The sequence below is a fragment of the Culex quinquefasciatus genome, chromosome 2 (assembly GCF_015732765.1).
Source record: "Culex quinquefasciatus strain JHB chromosome 2, VPISU_Cqui_1.0_pri_paternal, whole genome shotgun sequence".
Lineage (NCBI taxonomy): Eukaryota > Metazoa > Arthropoda > Insecta > Diptera > Culicidae > Culex > Culex quinquefasciatus.
The window spans coordinates 167,766,833-167,789,226 of NC_051862.1; the positions used below are offsets into that span (position 1 = coordinate 167,766,833).

The window sequence follows — 22,394 nt, forward strand, 5'->3', positions numbered from 1 at the left end:
TTTCGTTTAATCGTTTATTGTATCGATTTATGACACTAGCACGCAGCGTGGACTAATCACGTTGAATAATCAGAGAAGCGCATTCATGGAACAACGACGAGCACATCAGAACGGATACTACACGGAATTATTAATGTTACTGGGGGGCGGTTCTCTTAGCAGTGTTCTTCAACAAACCGTTGGGAACAATTAGTGACCGACCAAACGAACAACAACACACATAGGCTACCTTGTTGTGTGTGTGTGTCTTTGTGTGTTTTTGAATTTATTTTCCCACATTGGCTCATAACAATGTCGTTCTTTTTTTTTTTTGGAGAAATTTAATTGCTGATTTTTATTAAGTTTCTGTTTGTAACATACGTGTGTTGTTTTGTTTGCTTTTTTCTACAATTACAGGGTGTTTTGTGGTTGGCCTTGCTTCCCCCACAAGTGTTGGTAAAACGCTCTTTAGATGGGGGCCTTCTCGACCAGCTTGAACCAGTGTCCGCACTCGCAGCGCTTGGGATGACCCTGTGAAGGGGGGGAGAGACACGTTTAGAATATACTGATTTAAATAGTGTTCAGTTTGGGTAACGTACCTGGTGCAGCCACATCCACTGAATGTAAGTCTGATCTTCCTCGCCTGTAGGGAAGAAAAAGAAAACAATATTCATTAATGAAACGATCTCACAAAAAGGGCAACAGTGGAACAGCATCTAATTCCATCGTGCCTCTAATGTTGGCATTTGACGTTCAATTACAGTTAATACAAAGCGTCTGAGAATTCAAAAAGGTGTCCACGTGGTTTATGGATGGTTCCACTTCTGTATTGCGCATTTTGCACTTTATTAGATTCTTGCTCAATTATTTTCATCACAGTGTCTATTATATCCCTTGCCAAGGCTGACTGTTTATTTATTTATTTTGCGAAAGTTTCGAAACAAGGAGCGGCCGTGGCTGACTGGTTACGGTGTTCGCTTTGTAAGCGAATGGTTCTGGGTTCGATGCCCATCTGCTCCCAACGAGAAAGTTAAGAACACATACACTTGAAAAGATGAATATGAACGAAAAATCAAAGTCGCTCGAGGCGGAATTCGAACCCCCGTACTTTGGATTGGTAAGCAAAAATGCTAACCACTAGGCCATGTCGACTTGGTGAGCTTGGACTGGAATTAGGAATACTGTTACAGAGAGCGAGTTGTGGCGCTATAACCACGGCAAATAGTGTCTAGGGCATTCGTGGAAATACAATGTCCCATCCCAGAGGGTCCCGGAGTACCAAACCTTCTTAGCATGGTGCTCCCAACGAATACAACCAAACAATCTCGGAGCGTATGGTGGTGTGTCCCCACGCTTCTTCCTCCCCTGTCGATTCAGAATTGTGTTGTTGTTCGAACACTCAGTGCTCAAACTCAACCCAATTACGAGTCATCTCTGCGATACGGCTTTACGCAGTAGGCCTGGCCGCTTTAACGCTTGTGATGTTTCAATGCATTTCAATGCAATGGCGCATTACAAATGTTAATAAATGACAAGAAGAGTGCTAGGCGTCATCTAACCTAAGGCACTCTCCAGGATCCCTTCGAAAGATTGGCTGCGCTAGGGTCTGATTAGATTAGATTAGATTATTTTGCGAAAGTTTCGAAACTAAACAGTGCAAAGAAGTGTTTCGGTTCGGGCATAACGATTGCTTGTTCCGGCTGTGGAATTCTGATCTTCGGTGCCAGGATACAGCTTTGTTTGTAACGAGATGCTTAGAATTGCAAAATATACAGATTTCTTTCGTCCACAATGTATTGTTATGTTTTTTTAAATCCAGAATTTTGTTGAATTTACTGCTAATTCCACATAATTTTAATTGAAATTGCAAATCAGTTTGCCAACTGTGATGAAAATTATTTCGCAGTACTACTCTGAGGTGCAAAGTTGAGAGTCCTCCTCCGGCAGAGCAGTGTGATAAAAAATCGAGGCCAAGCACGATTGACACAAAACTCTAGAATTTGCTGAAGGGTGCAATACTGCTTCTGGAACTCTTTTTTTTAATCATCAATTTTACAATCGTGACTAAAATATAACAAATAAAATGAATAAAAGAATTGCTTTTTGTATCACGGTACAAATTGGTGAGGTCTAAATTCAATTGGGATGTTGGAACCATTTGCTATTTCACACGAATATGAGATTTTAGATTCGCGTATTAAAAAACACCCAAAAAGCACAAACTGAAAATTTGGTTTATTGGACCATTTCAAAAAAAAAAAAAAAACTTCAGAAAAGAGCTAGGGTGTGCACCATCCGCCTAGATAGCGCCACTTCCAAAATCATGATGGCCTACAGTAGCAGAACGTTGGACCATCTAATCATTGCATAAAACATTCAGTACGAAGGACATCAGACCAATATCTGACTGTCCTTCATCAGAGGGTTGCAATTCTGGAGTTTTTTTTGAAAAGGTCCAATAAACCAAATTTTAGTGTTTTTGCTTTTTGGGTGTTTTTGAAACCGCCTTGAGTTTGGGGTATTTAAAAACACCCAAAAAGCAAAAACTGAAAATTTGGTTTATTGGACCTTTAAAAAAAAAAAATCCAGAATTTTACGCGCCAAAGAAGGTAAACAAAACGAAATCGGACATAACATGTGTAAAGGGACTATTTTAAGTTGTCGCTTGAAAAATCATTTTTGGAATCATGTTGTTGTCATGTTTTCGTTTCGTTAATTTAAGTCAACTGGAATTATACAGAATTGAATTTTATATTTAAACGAGGTTAATATTTATTTATTTTTTTCGAAATCATTTAGCCTTTTTCATTGTTAAGTCAGCCGCGATGGTGGCGCCGCCAAGCGTATCCTGCACACTCTAATTTCTTTGATGCAAGATTGTATACAACGCTTTTTTTAGTGCAACAGTGTTTACACACAAGTTAGAGCCTAGATGTACATCCACAGAGAAAAGTTTTGCGAATTTGTGGGTGTTCCGAATATGTGGGATAACTGTACTTTTGATCAGATTTATCTTATGCGGCCCAGAGTGATCCCATGTGCAGGGCTGAGCTGTAGGTTAGTCGAGATTAGTCATTGACTAAAAAGTTTTTTAACAAAAATGGGCAGGGCCCAAAATAAACTTTGTATTTTGCAAATTTGCCAAGTTTCAACTCAACGGCACGGTTCCGCCATCAGGAGGCCCCGCGGCACCTAAAATGCATTTTTTTTGCAAATTAAAAAAATCCTAAGGGAGGGCCATGTGAATGTGCACCGATGATGAATATGGCCGACCGTCATAACGTGCTCTTCGTCACATTTTTGGTTGGTTCACTCTAAAGTCCGCTGCCATACAAACTCCTTGAAACTCGTTTATGTGGCTTGTCATCCAGGCAGCCTCCAAAGCCTAAATCCTATGTAAAACAAAGAGTTCTGCGTACACTTCGTCCTTCCAGTTCTGCAATCTAAGATTGCCAGGTTCTCTAGTGTCGTGCTCATGGATATCCCTTTCGCGGTCCATGGCTTCCGGCAAGTATTTTAGCGACATCCATTCTTTCTTAAAATTCTAACGCCCAAGGCTCCAAAAAAGTTGGAACGGTAACTTCAACTCAATGGTTCTCGGGCATTACTTAACCAATCGGGACGATTCTTCTTTCCAGTGATTAGTTAGGATGTCTAGATGATTCTAGAGCTTTGCAGAACTTAATTTGATCAAATCTGTAATATTTGCAATCAAAGACATCATTCTAACTTTTTGTTTCGCTTGAAAAAAAAAAATCGCCAAAAATTCCGCGGAGGCAGTCGTTTTAAAAAAGGTGGAACGATGTTTTCGGTCGCAGAAATTACAATTTGATCAAATCAAGTGATGCAAAATTTTAGGATCATCTAGACATTCTTACTAATCACTGGAAACCAGAATCCAATTGGTTGAGTAATGCCCGAGAACCAGCGAGTTGAAGTTACTGTTCCACCTTTTTTTGGGAGGCTTGGGCGTCCGTGTAAGTTGGACATGCGTTGGGCGTTCCAGTGTTAAGAAGTTAAAAGAAGTGTGTTTGATTTCGATCCGTTGCTTTACCGACATCCAGTGCAAGCATTTGATCCTTTATAGTTTCCGATGTGTTGCCAAGAACAAGATCGATTAGCAGAACTCTTTTTCAAATATTCGACATTCTATCTTTATTTAAACAGGAATATATCATCTGAGAGTTGATACAACTTGGAAGACTCTTAGATGAAAGTCTTTACTAGAATTTTTTACAAAATGCATGTATGTATGCTCACTAGCGTGTCCCAAAAACACGAAGTCGAGGAATTCAATGTGCTCAGTTCTCAAATGATAGAAAATCATGTTAGAAACAACTCTCTCATACATGAAAACTTTCGAAAAATCGTTTACCACGTTCCTGGGCATTTTTTTGAAAAAGTCAGTTTTTTCGACAATTTCACAAAATCTGCTTAGAAAAAATGGAAAATTTTAAAATTTCAAATAGCCTATACCATTAAATGATGGTCTGTGGTCCAATAAACAAGTTAATGTATCGATTTGGCCTTTTAAAACCTTGTTTTTACTTTCCCGGTAGCTTTATGTCGAAAAATACGAGTTTTGCTTTACTTTTTTCAATCTTTTCTCGGTATTGAACACAAAAATTTCCTCATATGTGAGAATACATGCATCTTGTAGGAAATTTTCCGCCGAAGATTTTCGTCTAAGCAACTTTGAAGTTTCATCAACTCTGAGCTGAGATATTCCAGTTTTTGTGAAGAAATAATATTGAATATTTGAAAATGTTGATTTTAATCATCATTGGCATACAATATTAAGGATAATTTAAGCCTAATTTGAAGTGGCTGTATCGCATCTGTTTTTAAACATGATTGATTCATCCTTCAATACTAAGGGCCACCTGGTTTTGTTTTCTCATGGCACACTACGTGCTAAATCAATGAATTACTTTTAGCAAATAACTCATATTTAGAGCATTTTGCATTTAAACCAATCGATGCACGTTTGCTGTGTTTCCATGGATACAAATAAACAAATAACAAATTGATGCATCTGTGCTCTCTTATGCTATCTAGATAGGAAAACCAGTAAGCTTAGTACAAGAGCACAGAGGCATCGAAATATATGGTTCGATTGTACGGGGTTGACAATTGTCCACGCTCCATCCAAAAAAGTTTTTTTTATGGACAATTGACCATGAGAAGGGGAGGAGCTGAGATTTAAAAAAATGTCTACGTGATTAATGAATGGATCCTATAGAATAAATTCCAAATATTAGTGATATTTTTAATTTACCTGAACATCGGATTTATCAACAGGAGTTATAAGAAGGAGTGTAAACGTTACGTTGTGGTTCAGATCACGGAAATGCGTACAATTGAACCTTATATTTGTTATTTGTTTATTTGTATCCATGGAAACACAGCAAACGTGCATCGATTGGTTTAAATGCAAAATGCTCTAAATATGAGTTATTTGCTAAAAGCAATTCATTGATTTAGCACGTAGTGTGCCATGAGAAAACAAAACCAGGTGGCCCTTAGTATTGAAGGATGAATCAATCATGTTTAAAAACAGATGCGATACAGCCGCACTTCAAATTAGGCTTAAATTATCCTTAATATTGTATGCCAATGATGATTAAAATCAACATTTTCAAATATTCAATATTATTTCTTCACAAAACTGGAATATCTCAGCTCAGAGTTGATGAAACTTCAAAGTTGCTTAGACGAAAATCTTCGGCGGAAAATTTCCTACAAGATGCATGTATTCTCACATATGAGGAAATTTTTGTGTTCAATACCGAGGGAAAAGATTGAAAAAAAGTAAAGCAAAAACTCGTATTTTTCGACATAAAAGCTACGGGAAAGTAAAAACAAGGTTTTAAAAGGCCAAATCGATACATTAACTTGTTTATTGGACCACAGACCATCATTTAATGGTATAGGCTATTTGAAATTTTAAAATTTTCCATTTTTTCTAAGCAGATTTTGTGAAATTGTCGAAAAAACTGACTTTTTTCAAAAAATGCCCAGGAACGTGGTAAACGATTTTTCCGACAGTTTTCATGTATGAGAGTTGTTTCTAACATGATTTTCTATCATTTGAGAACTGAGCACATTGAATTCTCGACTTCGTGTTTTTTTGGGACACGCTAATGCTCACAGATGATTAAATTTTGTTAAGTACCGAGGAAAAAACTAAAAAAAACTAAAACAAAAACTATTTTTTTAAAGGCGAATCGATACATTAACGTTTTTATTGGATCACAAACCATCATTTCAAATGCAATAGGGTATGTGTAATTTTCAGATTTTGCTGAGAAGATTTTATGAAATTGTTAAAAAATAGATAATTTTAAGTACGTCGTCATATTTTTTTGATCTGAAAGTTTTTGATCGGTCAGCTTTGGTAAAACGAAAACAACCACACAGCCTTAAGACCAAAGATTTCCCCAATTTAAATTCGATCATTTTCGGTTCCCATGATCCATAATCCAAATTCGGACGCTGTTGGATGTTCCTTTCTACTAGATGAATAGCACAATCTGTTTTTTCACACATTTTCTACGTCATTTGATTAGCGTTATCCAAGCTGCAAACAGAAATTTTCGGGTGCAACTAATTAATCCCAAAAACACGCAAGTCATTCATCCAATATCCCCCAGCAACATTGAAAGACTACTCACAGACGCATCCGACGAGGCGCGACTCGAACGCGGACGGGATCATGTTGGGGTTCTCCTTGGTGCCCGGTCCGCGCTTGAACACACGCATATCGAAGGGATCGGTGTCGCCGGCTCGGTGGGCCAGCAGCTCGCGCTTCTCCAGACCGGTCGCGTGCTCAATCGGGTCGTTCATCACTGGAAAAACAACAACAAACGGCAAAGTTCCGGATCAGCACCGGAGAGAAAGAAAGAGGAATTTTAGTCTGTGAAAAGTTTTTGTCGGCAGCTCTGGACGGGAACCATTCGTTCCGGAGGAACCGTTCCGAAGAGTCGCACTCGACGGCACGGTTCCGGACATCCCCCCGGTGGTCGGAACGCCCGGAAGGTCCCGCTCGTCTGCCCCGCACATTACGTAAGCGGGGCGAGCAAAGGCGAAAAATCTTCGATTGTCACACGGCACACAGCAGGCAGGGCAGAGAGCGATGAAGGAGGAAAAAAATGGTTGCACAACCACGAGCAAAAGAACTCTGGAACTTACTTTTGCAGAAGCGCACCGGCGTGTAGGTAATGTTACGCTTGGCCGCGTTCAGCATCAATCTTCCGCACAGGGACGCCATCGTAGGTTCCTGGAATCACACACCCGGAGGAACGAAGTTCGTAGAGGAAAAAAAGTTTGACTTTGTAGCGAGGCTCTCGACAAAAGTGGCACAGCCGTCTTTGATTTTTGACAGCGTAGAAGGAAGAGCGAGCGAGAGGGAACAGAGTGAGTGAGAGAGAGCGAGTTTTGACAGCGAAGAAGAAAAAGAAAAACAAGAAAAAGAAAAAGAAGACCAATTTCGAAGTTCGAAAATTTTCGATATAGGCCCAAATTCGAAATCTGTATTCAAAATTTGGAAAAATCTGTAAAGAAAAAAAAAAGAAAGAGTGAGCGAGAAGGGTATATACGAAAACGAAGGAAGAGTGAGCGAAAGGAAATGTGCGGTGTACGCTAAATTAATTAATGAATTAAATAGGTTATAAAATAAATTCGAAAAAAATAAAGATTGATTTTTAAATTTAAGCATTGGGAATTTAAGAGTTCAAATATATTACGGTTCTAAATTACCAAAACTCTAAAATCCTGTACAAGGAACGTCCTAAAATGAAAATACAAAAAAAAAAAAAAAAACAGATTAAAACCAAGGGGTTGGAAACTCTTAGAGCTATAATTATTATGTCAACCAGTATATCAAAATATATGTTAGTATACTTATTATTTCCTTTACATATCGCCAGTATACTTACCAATATACTGAGAGTATCTTAATATACTAACAGTTTATTGCATTTCGGTTAGTATACTAACAAGTATACTGGAATATCGTTAATATACTCAGTATTTTAAAGAAATATTAGAGTTTCCAGCCCCTTGATTAAAACCAATTGAAATAATGTATGCCATACATTGTATGGGATAAAAAATCGTAATTCAACTTAATTTAACTTCATTCAACTTAATTTTACTAAATTTGACAAAAATACACTAAATTCAATTAAACATAAGGAAAATTCAGATACACTAAACTAAATTAAGATAAATGAATATAAATTAGGTTAAATTAAGATAAATTAAATTAAGTTTAATAAAGTTGAATTCAGTTTAGTTTTATTGGATTTAACTGAATTTTGTAAGTTTTGTGAAAATAAAATAAATTTAATAAAATTATATTAAATTAAGTTAAGTTTAATTGGATTTCTCTGAATTTAGTTGGTTTTTGTGATATTGAGTTAAATTTAGTAAAATTAAGTGAAATTATGTAAAATTGAAATTTAGTAAAATTAAGTTGAATCAGGATAAATAAAGTATTTTAAGTTAAATTAACGATGTTTTCTAAATGTATCTTTATTTAATTTGATTTATCTCTATTCAACTAAAATTAACTTTATGTATGTTTATTCCAGTTAATGTAACCTAATTAACGAAATTCAACTTAATATAACTAAATTTAACAAAAAATTACTAAATTCTTGTCTTGTTTTATGTTTTTCTTGTTTTATTTTTAATATTTTAATTTGCATTTATCCTGTTTAGTTAATGTTTGGTTTTGGTAGTATTTGGCCAATTCGAACACCTAATATAATTAATTACATTTTGCCTTTCTAATTTTTTTCACGTTTTTACAGTCACCTTTTCAATTTTTTGCTTGTTTTTCACATTTCCTGCTATATAATGGCATCATCATCATTTAAATTGTAAAAACAAGTAAAACTTCTATCCTTAGGAATTTCTAAAATTTTAAGAGTTTTTCTTTCCAATGCTTTTTAAAGATCATAAATTGGTTGAAAAATTGATTTTTGGAAATGTTTTAGATCGAAGCCTAAAGACGGGGTTAGGTTGTAGAGGGTTAAATCGAATTAAAATAAATTGTGTTAAATTTTGTGAAATTAAGTGTTTTAAAATGCATCATACACCTGTCCAGTTGTTTTGCAATCATTGATTTCCAAAATTTCTAAATACTTAAAATTTTATTTTTGCGAGAAAAAAAGTTTTTGCGGTGCTGTACATTGAAATTTCATAAAAGTTCAAAATATTTTTAAACGAGTCCAAATATGTTAAATATGATTATCAATGCAGGAAAAGACATTTAAGATTGTTTTCTTAGTTGATTAGACTTCAATTTCCATTGAAAATTTGTTTTTTTTGAAAAAATATTTTTTTGCCCCCTGATTTTTCGGACCATTTTTGAAGGGGGGGAGGAATTATTTGCAACGGCCTTAAATTAAGTTAAATAATGATAAATTAAGTTCAATTACCTTTGTTTATCTTTATTTAACTTAATTAAACTTAATTTAACTTAATTTTAATTAATTCATCGTAATTTAACTTTATCAAACTTTTTTTAATTGAGTGTATTTAAATTTTAATTAATTGAACATATTTTTTAAGTTTAACTTAATATATTTTTATTTAACTTTATTTTCCTAAATTTATTTTAACTTATCTTTGTTTAACTAAGTTTATCTCAATTTAAATTAATATAACATAATTAACGTAGTTCAACTGAAATTTACTAAATTTAACAAAAAAAATACTTAATTCATATAAATTCGATTAAACATAATTTGAATTTAGTTGAAAGTAAATTTCGTTAAATTATAATAAATTTTGTTAAATTTAAATAAATTAAGTGAAATTAAGATAAATTAAGATAAATTATGTTAGCTCAAGATAAATGAGGTAATATCAAAGTTAATTAGGTTTAATAAAGATGAATAAAGCTTAATGTAAATGAATTAATTTAAATTAAGTTCTACTAAACTAAGTTAACTTTACATACATCAAGTTGAATTTTTATTGGATTAAATGAATTTAGTAAATTTTTGTGAAATTGAGTTAAATTTAGCAAAATCAAGTTAATTAAAATAAATTTAACTAAATTTAGTTAAATTAAGCTGAATCAAGTAAAATGAATTTAAATGACGGTAAAATAAGTTGAAGTTAGTTTAGTTTAGCAAATTTTGATTTTATTACTTAACCATGGATAATTTTGTTTTATTTAGTAAGATTTAGTTAAATGAAGTAAAATTTAGCAAAATGTGGTGAAATTTGGTTAAAATTGAACACTACTAGTTAAAAATCGTTAAATATAACAAATAAGTACAGATTAGTTCAAATTAGTTATTTTTTTTGTGAATACAGGTTGAAAATAGGTGAATTTTCGTTAAAATTCAGTATAATATTTGAAAAAAAATACATAAAATTAGCTGACTTTTATTGTAACTTTATTCAATTTAAAAAAATATGATAAATATAGTAACAACGAGGTAAATTTAGTATATTTTAGTTAAATTTAACTAAATTTCGATAAATATAGTTAAAATTAGTTACTATCAAAACAATTTTAATAAATTTAGTAAAGTTTAGTAGAATGTAGTGACATTTATGTAAAATTGAAAACAATCAAGTTAAATAAAGTAAAATTTTCAAATTGGTCAAGTATTGTTAGGATTTGCGAAAATCAGAAAAAATATTAAGAATTTGAAATCAAGTGAAATTTTGTTCAATTTGGTATAAAATATTTTAAAAAATAACTTCAAATTACTTAAATTCAACTCAAATTACATCAAATCAGCCAAATTAGGTAAATATAGTAATATTTTGTTAAATTCTGGTTAGTTTAAATATTTATTTTTGTAATTTTGTTCTTTTGTATTTTTGTGTCTTTGGGAATTTTGAATTTTTCGGGAAACTGAAAATATGAGTTTGAATACTTTTAAGTATTGTTCAAATATTAGGATAATATAGCATACAAAAGAAATAGAATTCCAATGAAATATGTTGATTTAGCTCTCAAAATGTCGGGAACTAGCCCTCTTTATCCTGCATTTTTAACTCGAAAAAGTACTTGGTGGAACAAATTTGATAAATTTAGAATTAATGTATAAGCATAAGCATTTGAAGTTACATTTTCAACTCTTAAACACAATTTGTATGAAATTCAATGAGTTTTGCTTAGAAACTTAAAAAAAAAACAAGTTTAAAAATCATTTCGTCTTGGAACGGTTCTTTCAAGAAGAACCGCGGCTCTTTCAAGAAGAACCGCGGCTCTTTTTTTGTGAGCCATGGTTCTTTCGCTCTTTTGAAACGGCTCCTTGCGTGGTTCACTTTTTTTGCCCACCGCTAGTTCTAGTGGTTTGTGTAGTAAATAATTTCGATTTTTAGAAACCTTATCAGTTTCTTTAGAATGTCAATCAAATATTACATTTTATTCCTTATCCAACTTTTTGTAATGCGCAATCTTGACACTGATCACGTTCAGGATCTCCTTCGCCGACATGCGCTGATCGTCCTGGCACACCTTCAAAATCCGGCCACACTCCTGCACAAAGTACCCGAGCTCCTTCTCGTCGACGCCCTCCTTCCGGTAGTTTTCCAACGCCGGCGACAGACACTTGTTGGTGAGCTGCGTAATTTGGGCCTTTTCCGAGCTGAACGCCTCATCCAAGTCGAACAATTCCAGTGGCGGCGCCGCCAGATCGCTGAAGATCGGCTGGAAAACCTGTAACGGGAACACTTTTAGATTAGACAGACTGGGTTTGTTGCTATGCCGACGCCGGCGCGTTGGCGCGTTGTGGTTCGGAACCGGGTTCTAACCGCAAGCTGCAGCGGCGGCAACGGGATCTCGAACTGCGGCTTGATGATCTTGAGCTGTTCATACTGCACGTCCAGCTTCGCGTACGTATTGATAACATCGCGCAGCAGATCGTTGTTGATCGAGTACAGGGCCGTATCGAATAGCCGCTTGAAATCGGGGGGGATTTCGTAGTCGAGCGAATCCATCAGGCAGATCTTGGGCTGCTCCGCCATGAAGATCGTATCGGGGATGATTGCGTAGTCATTAATCTGCAAGCCGGAAAGTGATTACTGCTTTTGGAGGGGTTTGAGGAGGGTTTTTGCGTACCTCGAGGTCATTGAAGTCGGACGATTTGAACTTTAGGTTGTCCTCGAGTATCATCGCAAAGATGCTGTCCCAAATGGCCATGTTGATCTCGTTGGAGATGTACTTATCTTGGAACATGTGACCGGAACCGATGGCCGCCAGCTTACCGTTGAATTCGTTCTGGTAGTAGCCGGCCAAGGGTCGGTTGAAGGGGTACACTACGGGTCCGGTGGTCATCAGCACGTTCGAGGGTTGGATCACGTTCATGGTAGCACCGAACGGGTAGACGAACTCCACTTTGTACTTGTCGTCCATGAAGTCAAACGCAGTCAGGATACTTTTGCTGAACTCCATAAGATTATTGTTGAGACTATCGCTAGCAATACCACCGCTGATGAGTGCTTCCTTTGGGTGGAAGTACTTGTAGTACTGGGGACGAACTACGGCATCTACAACATGCAACATGCATAAGTAATGCATTGAGTTTTATATCTATCTAGAAATACCATTGTTGATTGTCATGCCATACTCTTCGAGAAGGAAGTTCACATTGGTGTTGAACTGAACTTCGCCGCCCTCACCGAGCAGAAGCAACAGGCGACCTCCCTCAGCTATGTAGTCCTTTAGATATTGAAACTCCGTTTCGGTGAATTTCTCCTGCGGTCCAGCAAGGACAAAAACGGTAGCCCCTTTAAGAATTTCTGGCGTTATATCATTTTTATTGCTACAATAGAAGATCTCTTAGATCGTCAAGTCCAATTTCAATTATCACCTCCCAATTCTCACCTCTCAACGCGACAGTTGACTTTCAACTTCCGATGCAGCGTCTTGTAGTTGTCCGGCAACTTGAAGAGCTCATTTTTGGACACGTTGAACACCACATTGATGTTGTTCATATTTTCGAGCTTGAGCTATTGACCCGTCGTGAATATACCGAGAAATTGAGTTGTTAATCGCTTCACATTCCTCGGAAAACGGCGGCGTAACTCTATACGCCTGAACTCGCGGGGCACGCGTCAAGTGACCACACACGCGCTCGCCGAGGATACCTTCTTCGTCGTTAATTTCACCGGCTTAGCCAAATTAGTTCCACTGTTTAAGGTGCGTTTATTTCCGCGAAAAACAAAATCTGGAGCGTTTTCCCCGAATGTTGTGGGCCCGGTTCTCGGGGCCGGTCGCCATGACAGCGATCGCGCACGTGCGCCGTACGGCCCACCGGTTGCCTAAACGCAGGAGGAATCGCATACACATTGACGGCCGCATTTCGTATACAAACTGTTAGTTTGTTAGTGTTCGTTGTGGTGAAATTCGGTATCCGGTAACCTTACCCGCGATTCGATGGAATCGTAGCGCCAACAAGATTGTACAAATGTTTCGTCCACGAAGGCACTCGAAGTAGGCGCTTAATTTAGACTTTTAATTCCCGATTTAACAGGTAACTTGAGCCCCGGACGCCCGCGTTTTTGGCTGTGAACACTATTGGCTCGTAAATTATCGCCAACAAAAAAGGTTCGTACGATGAGAGTGGCTGGGGGAATTTAATTTAGACACCTCTTACAATACCACGCGTTAGCTGACACGTGACATTAGAGGCTATTAGTGATTATCTGATTTGGGAATTGGGAGTTTGCATCAAAGTAAAATGTTTTATGTTGAATTATGGTGTATACTTTTTGGGGAAACGACTCAAAGAACATTTTTGCGTCATTGGTTCGTCCATACAAGTTCTCATACAAATTTGACAATTTGTCCATTCAAAAATGATCTCTAAGTAATCTTTAATCTGTAATTCACAGGCTCTCATCACAAATAAACAATCATTTACAATTACAATCTTGAGAATGGATTTTCTTAAAATATTGGCGTCTTCGGCATTTTGTTCTAAACAAAAAAAACACTTCTGTTTTAGATGCAAAATCGAATTTGTCAGAAATTTTGATACATTCACCGAAAGTTTTATTTTTGTGAAAAATATCTCATGGTTGCCGAAAATTGTTTTTTTTTAAAGAGTTCAATAAATTTCCTTTAAATTTGTCTGAGAAACTTTAAAGATGGAACCTCTAGTGGTAGAATAAGGAAACATGATTTGAACTCGATTTTCAAATGCCGATATTTTTTATTCAATATCTTAACCCCCTTTCAAATGTTAGTCTTGAATTTGAAATTCTGATAACATTTTTTATCGTAAAGATATTTGTGCCTGTTACTCAGCAACCTAATTCCCAACCTTCAAGGTTTGTTAGACAAATTTATATGAAATTTTCTGAACTTTTCTGAACCATAAGCGAAAAATTGCAAAATTTTCACCAAAGGCAAGCTTTTAGTGGTTTTTCCTCGAAACCGGTGCTATTTGTAAAAAATCTTTTAAAACTTTTTGATTTTAAATCCAATTTTGCATATAAAAATGAAATTTTGAAAAATTTGTATGTTTTTAAAATACAGTTTTAGTATGAATTTGGCTGTCAAATTTGTATGGAAGAACCCCTTTAAAGTTTAAGACAAATAATAAAGCAAAAAAAGGTTGATTTCTGGGAGGGTACTGTCATTCTTTCATTCTCGTCTCGGCTCAATCAATAAAAAATCAATGTTCAAATTTGGTCTTCAGTAATCTTTTTTTGTGTAACTTTACTCAGGCTCTTATAAATGTTATTAATTTTGTTTGTCCCTCGGCTCTTGCAGTGATCGAATTTGGTTGTATAAATTAAAAAGTTCTAATTTTTATAAACAAAATTAGTGATAAATGCTGTTTAGCAAAAGGTTTTAAAAAATGCATTAGGTATCCAAATTACAACTTTTGAGTATTTTTCATGAGCACCAATGCGCAATGGATCTTTACGAACATTTATAGTGAAAAAAATAACCTTCGGAAAAAAAACAATCTTCTTTCTTGACTGGATTTTTAAGTTCAAGTTTGACTTTTTTCGGGGATTGTCTATTGAGAATATTTATTTGGTATTGAATCAATTACTCAACTTATTTTTTTTTTTTGAATAAGACGTCGCTGAATTTAAATTTGACTTAATCCTCTAATGCCCAAAATTATTTTTCGAAGGTTTTTGTTTTTCTCGTGATCAGGAGGTCATATGAGTAACTTTGTTCTACAAAAAACTGTACTTTTCCCGTTTAATTTTTAGTTTTTTATTTTGCATTTATCTTGTTAAGTTTATGTTTGTTTCTGATAGTATTTGAATTATTCTACCAACTCTTATAATTACTTTCAGGTTTTTCAGTTTCTAATGTTTTTACTGTCACTTTTTCAATATTTTGCTTCATTTTTACATTTCTTGTTATTTAACGATACCATTGTCTTTTAAATTGGTGAAAATGCGTAGAGGCAAAGTCTGGGACATAACAAAAAATACTGAATACTTATTTTTTACAAAAAAAAAAAACATAGGAAATGTTAGTGAAATACACCCCAGAAAAAATACATTTTTTAAAACATTGGCAAAGTCGCATAACGACTTGGCTCTGACAGCCTGAGAGAGTAGACGTGTGTGACGTGCGCGCTAAAGACATCGTGCCTCGTGTTGTTTGACGAATGGAGGTGGAAGAGACCTCCGAGACGGATGATTTTCAACTCATCCCCGGAAATCGGAAGCGGAAGAAGACCCCTGAGATCACCGGAGCTGTCGTCGGAGAAGGAAAAGTGGAGCAGAATGTGCTCAATAACAACAAGTTCAGCCCGCTAGCGGAAAACGAAAACAACAACAATGCCAACCCAGCAGGAGGAGGAGACGCCCCGGCGGTTTCACCACCCGGCCAGTCGGCAGGTAAACAAAAGCAACCACCTTTGGTGGTGAAGAACACCACGGATTTTTACAAGCTCGTGGCAATAGTGGAAATTGTAAATTTGGCTTCAACCCGATTTACAAAATAACCCGATTTGGAACCAAGGTGACCTGCTTCTCTGTCAAAGATTTTGACGAGTTGCAAGAGCTCTTCAAGAAGAAGAAAGTGGCGGAGCGAACGATATCATCGGGTAGTTCTTCGTGGTTTACCTGATGAACTGAAACCGGACGACGTCAAGTACCTTCTGAAGAGGGATCTGAAGCTGGACGCGCTGGAGGTGCATGTCATCAAGCGGAAGGAAAAGTCCACCGTGGACGAAACTCCGTACATTGTGGTCTTCCCCAAAGGATACACCAATCTGAAAAGCTCTCTGCAGTGAAAGTTGTGGCAAGCACTATCATCCGGTGGGAGGCCTACCGGAACAAGCGACCGAACGTGACCCAGTGCAGGAACTGTTTGCAGCTGGGCCATGGGACCAGATACTACCACCTCAAGGGGAGGTGCAACAACTGTGGGGGTCCCCACAAGACGGACGAGTGCAAAGTCCAAGAAGCCGAGCCGAAGCGGTGTGCCAACTGCTCTGGAGCCCACGAAGCCACGGACCGCAGCTGCCCCAAGCGTGCGGACTTCATCCGGAGGCGCCAGCAGGCGTCGAAACCTAAACCGCCGGCAAGGAAGGCGGAGAAACAGAGTCCAGCAGTTCCGGCGTTTACGCCGGCGGAGTTCCCTCCGCTGTCGGGCGCAGTTCCGGACGGAAAATCGAAGGATCGCCATCGCCCCGCAGGAAAAAGCCAAGGAAGCAGTTGCTCCCGAGACGGTGGAGCCACGAAGGAGGAAACCGGGGAGGTACTCTACAGTTCGGCTGAGCTGTGGGGCATTTTCTCCGAGTACATCGGCAGGTTCAAGACCTGCAAGACCCGGACCAAGTAACCCTCGTCAGTTACATGATCTCCGAGTATGGAGTTTAAGGAGTTATTTTTTTTGTTATATATTAGTTATTTAACGATCCTCGGTCCCAACCTGGTCACAGCACCTAAAAGGACATAATAAAAATAAGTTATGAATAAAAAAAGTCGCATAAAACAAAAATTTTATAAAATTTTTATGGTTCTTCTTTACAATGCATTTAAAAATCAAAAAATGGCTGAAAAAATATACTTTGGCGAATTTTTAGATCGAAGCCCGTCTATAGGCGGGGTTGGGTTGTAGCGGGTTAAGAAACTTGTAATTCAAAAAAAAAATAAGATTCGGTTTCCCGAAGCTTTTATGGAGCATCGGAAAATCGAGTCTGGGCTGTATGGTCTTTTTTGAAAAGTCATTTTTTTAAAGATTGATTGAGAAGAAGAAATAACCGAAGAAACGTACATTTTGTTTCTTACTTGTTTCGAAGGACAGACACATGACAAGATATTTGTAGTACTACAACACTTACCCTTTTTGAACATAAATGTTTTCTTTGGAAAAACAATCCTCAACCAATTCTGGATCTAAAAAATATATGGGTAAAAAAAACTCTTACTTTTTAGAGAATTACTTTGTTAATGATTTGAAAATGTCATCCTTTTAGGGGTCAACTTAAACCATGTTTTTGAGTAACATTTTTCGAATATGTATTTTAATGTATGCAGTTTTTTTTTATATGTCCAAGACTTTTCTTGACGTACTTTGTTCTGACTTAAAAATTAATAGTTTAAATTTATACCAAACGTGAAAATCAAAAAAAAAACCTGAAAATATGAAAAACAGAAAATACGTAAAAAATTATTCAAAGTTGTATAGAAGGCTTGTTGCTATCAGTAAACAAGTTAAATGGAAATAAAAATACCAAAATGGTAGAACAAAACATAAAACAATATAAGTTTAGTTAATCGTAGAACAAAGGTGCTTAAAATTATCTCCTGAACACTTGGAAAATAAATATAAAAAAACGGATAAAAACTTTAGTGGTAGTGGTTTTTTAATTTTATTTTTATTAGGTCCTTTAGGCGCTGTGACCAGGTCAGGACCGAGGGACGGTTCAAAAGAAAATATCGGGTGGTAGTGGGTCAAGCTAATAGAAATAATTTCCATGTAAATTCTTGAATGGTAGTTAAGTTATTGTGATCAATCCAAAGACAATTAGGAAATTTTCTAATTCGCAAGTAAAAACAAATTGTACAAAAAGTTTTTTTTTATTTCTGAGTCTTTGCATGCTTATTTCAAGGCAAAACACGAGACCATAGTTCGCTTAAACCTATCACATTATCCAACAAATTGTCGCCATGCATTCAACATTCCATTCGGTAATTTTCTCCATGTTCGCAAACATTCTTCTGCTTTCTTCGATACCTCGTAAAAAACACCAATTTCCTCACCTTTTTTAACATTCCCCCTCTCCTCACTGCCCCCACTCCCAACTTCTCACCAAATCACTGCTGCTGCTAAACATAAAAAATTTATGTCCCAACACGGGCTACATAATTGTCACGAATAAATAATACAAACAAACAGCTCCCTGGGGAGACACATTCGTCGCTCGGCTTTCCGATCGTCTCTCCTCTGCTGTTCATGCCCAAAGATCGTCCGAGGCTGCTGGGGAAGTCGAGGCAGGAGACGCGTTTGCATCTTTGAGATTGAATATCACTATTATCCGTCTCCGACGGCACTTCACGCGCTTTCTTCCTGAAATATTGGATTTATATGGTTTTTTGTAAAATTCAAAAATTACTTGGTGTCATTAAAGTTTAGATCTTGTACATGCTTTTATTGTAATAACTAAACAATTTTGTTGAAAAAGTTATCATTTAAATATTTCTACTTGATTTCAACGATCTTTGAAAATTTGTTTCCCCTTTTAGTTGGATTGATCAGATCTCATTCTGTTTGTTCGGTTTAAACTTAAGCACTCATCTAAAAAACGATAAAGTTCTTGGCTAGGTGGCGCTTCCAGTTCTTCACGGGCCATATGACAAACTAGTTTGGAACGGGAGATCACGCGGTGAGCCCAGTCAGAAGCGGGAGAAGCTTCCTCGTTTAAGAAAAAAAAAAAAAATAACTGGGAACCTCCAAGGAGCCATACCCACGGAGGAAACCGTTTTTTACTAGATTTATGAAGCAATGGTCCTGCAGCGCGAATGGTGCTATAAATTTCCACTCCCCAATGGGCTGTTTGTTCTGTTTTCCAGGAAACTGTTACGGTTAAATGGTGTCTGGAGCCACCACACATTGGGCCCCCTTCAAGTTTCCCCAAGTTTAGATCAAGCCAACTTTCTGTGTCATTACCACCACCTGAAACGTGTTCCATGTCAGGTGATGGGGGTCTGGGCAGTATGGTCTCGTAAGCAGAATCATGTAAACTCTCGTGCATCCCGGCATACGAATCGAATAAATTAGTAATGCGAAATCTGTGCGGTCTCGCTTCGTTCAGTGGTGGGAGGGGTCATTAAAAAATTACGTAGTGAATTTGGAATTATAAATCCACACTTTTTTAGCGAAGATGGCGTTACGAATGGTGCACGCCCGAATGTCAAAATCACGCAGTGGTACCAAGATTACAAAAAAGTGTGCCATGGCATGAAAGCCACACTTTTTTTCTAATATTGGTACCAATGCACGATTTTGACATTTCGGGCGAGCACCATTCGTAACGCCATCTTCACCTAAAAGTCAGGATAATTTAACAAAATTGGTAATTAACACGTTGAAATTATACGTTTAATTCGTTTTAAAAATTTTGTCCTTCGACAAAGGTCTTTGCTAATGAAGGAAAAGAAGGTGAGTTTGTGCAGTGTGGAACTGCTATTCTTTAACCTTCTTACGCCCACAGTTCTTTGCTTAGGAAAAACAAAGTAACAAAGTGGCAGGAAATGCTCTACTAAGAATTTCACACATTCATCAAATTTGAGCAAAAAATAAAATTTAAAGTGATGCACAGCCAAAAATATTCGTATCTTGATTTTTTTGGATCAATTGTTCCAAAAATACTTATGTTTGGAGATTCTTGTTTTGTTGTCGATCATAATGTTTATGTTGGTATAAAATAAAAAGTTAAATAAATAAATCGTTGCATTTTCAGCTTTACTGATCCCTTCCTTGAATTGGCTAGTTAATTTCAAGTCGCTATAATAATCAGGTAGTGCTCTGGTGCTACAAATGAAAAACTGAAGTGAACTAATCTTGTTAAAAAAAATGAAATGATTTAAAGTTTCTTATTTTTTCGAATTTGGTACCTATTTCAGATGAGTTTTTTAAAGACCTTATTTATTTCCCGAAATATTGCCCATTTTTGTTTACGTTTCGCCTAGGAACTTTACTTGTGCTTAACCAAATTAGATGAAATTTGAGGAGATGATAGCAAACTTAAATCATCTGTACAAATTTAAGTTGGACCAGTTGAGTTTGAAGCTTTGGTACTCAGCTCATAAGCGTTAGAGGGTTGAGTTCTAAAAGGTGTAGACGTGGTTTATGGATAACCCCTAAAACGAAAAAAATCATTATTTTATCAGTTCCACAAACTATACTTATAACTAAAGGAACATTTACCATATATATCATATCATTTAGAAAACCACAAATTTGTTCTGGGCTGTTTGCACTGCCATACTTTTGTAAAGTTTAATGTCTGATTTTTAAAGGATTTAATTATACATTTCTTGGGATATTAAAGTATGCAACTGTTCAATAAAAAGCTTCATAAGTATTTAAATGGTTATTTGATTTTATTCGAATCAATGGATGACATAAATTCATGGGACTATTTCACTCAATCGTTATTTAATTGTCGAATTTTCTAAATAACTTAAACTGCAAAATATTTGATCTATCTATCTATTATATATAAAATGGAAATTTACCATCGAGATTTCAATTGTGGAGTTGTTCTGTATTTCTGAATTATGCTTTTTTTATATTGAAAATAATAATAAATAATACTACTTAATACACTTTCAGTACAGTAGTTGTTCGGTAACTGGGCTGAGAACGTAGCCCAGTCATCGAATGCTGTTCGCTAACTGGGCTGAACGAAAAATAACGAGGGGACTACCGATGCATAATATTTATTTGATGATATTTATAAATAAAAGTTACTCAAATTTGTTTACTATGATTACTTTTCATATTTCTTTAATTGTGACTTGAAATTACATAAAAGTTTGAAAAAAGTTTTTTTATTTGTTGACCATGATTTTTGCATCCATTAACCCCTCGGTGATTTCGGTTTGTTTTGGTTTTGTGACGTTAGTCTGCTTTTTAACTGGGCTACGGCCCAGTTATCGAGCGCCCAGTTAAAAAGCAGCCCAGTTACCGAACAACTACTGTATTTTGTTTTGTTTTGAACTTTCAAAAGAAATTCTGGGGATCATTTTTTTTTTGTAAAGTGGATTTCAAACTCAACGTTCAAAATTTTCAAGCAAAAAGTAAGACACAAAAATTTATACGATTTTACAGTTATGATTTAATTTAAAACTTGCAAAATATCAATGAAATAACGCAAATATTCTGTTTCCAAAAGTGTTCTGTCTTTTTCCGATCCGTGGTCCCAAAATAAATCAAAAGTTTCAAATGAAGTGCCGTAATTGATTTAAAATTTAAAAATAAAAATACATTATCTGAAACATCTGCACGACGAAGTGATTTAGATTTTTTAAACTCAAGATGGCGGCCAATATGGCGTTGACGAAATATTGAAAAAAAAAATGCATTCAATTATTAAATAGGCAATAAATTATTCAAATTTGATTAAAATGGGGTCTCAGAACTCAAATTTGATGTTAAAAAAATAAAAAAATTAAAATTAAAAAAAAAATGTTCGTGGTTTGATTATTCCAAGTCTCATACAAACCTTGGGATAATCGAACTTAGGATAATCGAAACATCGGATAATCGAGTTTGGACTGTATTTGAAAAATAGCTTTTTTTATTTTATTATGTCACGAAAATTCAATAATAAATAAAATTAGTGGAAACAATCAATAAAATAATTAGGGAAAAACTTAATCGAATAATTTATGGACGACCTCTTCACATCCAACCTCACACTACGCTGAAGATCATGGAGCCTAAATGGCTACAAATTGTCCCAGGTGAGGGTCCAACACAGGGTGGAGGGCAATCCCCAAACAGCATCACGACACGACCAATTCACACCTGAAAAGCCCCATGTTCAACAAGCTACGGAACACGCACGCCCCACCCGATGAGTATCGATCTGCCGTTTGGGAGGGAAGAAGACTCTCTCTTCAGGGTCGGTGGTGTGTCAACTTATGGGCCGCGAGGCAATAAATCCAGCTTACGGGGCAAACGCCAGATAAGCCAGTCGCGATAAGGTATCTCTCCCGGAGGGTCATGAAATTGATAATAAAATTCACACCATATTGAAAAAAATAAAATTGCTGCTGCTGCCTGCGAGAGATATCGAACAGAGTTTACCAATAAACGATGTTGGTGGCTCGTCAGCCGAGCAGGTTTCAAGTTACTCGCGTTTTGCGTTAAATGCCGTGTTTAATTTGATTTTAATCGAGTTCTTTGTTTGGCGTGCAATTTTGTTTGAAATTGTAAAAAAATCGATTAG

At 36.2% G+C, this 22,394-nt stretch overlaps 2 protein-coding genes across 2 annotated transcripts; both read right to left on the minus strand.

Annotated features, from left to right (window-relative positions):
- Positions 1-7,380, minus strand: LOC6036385 (cytochrome c oxidase subunit 5B, mitochondrial). Its single transcript, XM_001846387.2, has 4 exons — positions 7,171-7,380; positions 6,654-6,827; positions 579-622; positions 1-510 (listed from the first exon to the last, which is right to left on the minus strand). Exons 1-4 carry the CDS (start codon positions 7,247-7,249, stop codon positions 448-450), a joined length of 360 nt encoding a protein of 119 aa, XP_001846439.1. The 5' UTR covers positions 7,250-7,380; the 3' UTR covers positions 1-447.
- Positions 7,381-11,327: 3,947 nt separating this feature from the next.
- Positions 11,328-13,223, minus strand: LOC6036383 (intraflagellar transport protein 52 homolog). The gene is made up of 5 exons (XM_001846385.2): positions 12,839-13,223; positions 12,559-12,776; positions 12,074-12,501; positions 11,767-12,015; positions 11,328-11,671 (listed from the first exon to the last, which is right to left on the minus strand). The coding sequence occupies exons 1-5, from the start codon at positions 12,946-12,948 to the stop codon at positions 11,378-11,380; spliced, it is 1,299 nt and encodes a 432-aa protein (XP_001846437.1). The 5' UTR covers positions 12,949-13,223; the 3' UTR covers positions 11,328-11,377.
- Between the last annotated feature and the right edge of the window lie 9,171 nt (positions 13,224-22,394).

What these genes read in the sequence shown, in the direction of transcription:
- LOC6036385 (XM_001846387.2), bottom strand. Translation starts at nt 7,249, where the DNA reads ATGGCGTCCCTGTGCGGAAGATTGATGCTGAACGCGGCCAAGCGTAAC. An exon ending in GCCGGTGCGCTTCTGCAAAA is followed by an intron (nt 6,828 to 7,170) that starts GTAAGTTCCAGA and finishes TTGTTTTTCCAG; the next exon opens with TGATGAACGACCCGATTGAG. An exon ending in AGTGGATGTGGCTGCACCAG is followed by an intron (nt 511 to 578) that starts GTACGTTACCCA and finishes CCCCCTTCACAG; the next exon opens with GGTCATCCCAAGCGCTGCGA.
- LOC6036383 (XM_001846385.2), bottom strand. Translation starts at nt 12,948, where the DNA reads ATGAACAACATCAATGTGGTGTTCAACGTGTCCAAAAATGAGCTCTTC. An exon ending in TGGCATGACAATCAACAATG is followed by an intron (nt 12,502 to 12,558) that starts GTATTTCTAGAT and finishes TGCATGTTGTAG; the next exon opens with ATGCCGTAGTTCGTCCCCAG. An exon ending in TGCCGCCGCTGCAGCTTGCG is followed by an intron (nt 11,672 to 11,766) that starts GTTAGAACCCGG and finishes TTCCCGTTACAG; the next exon opens with GTTTTCCAGCCGATCTTCAG.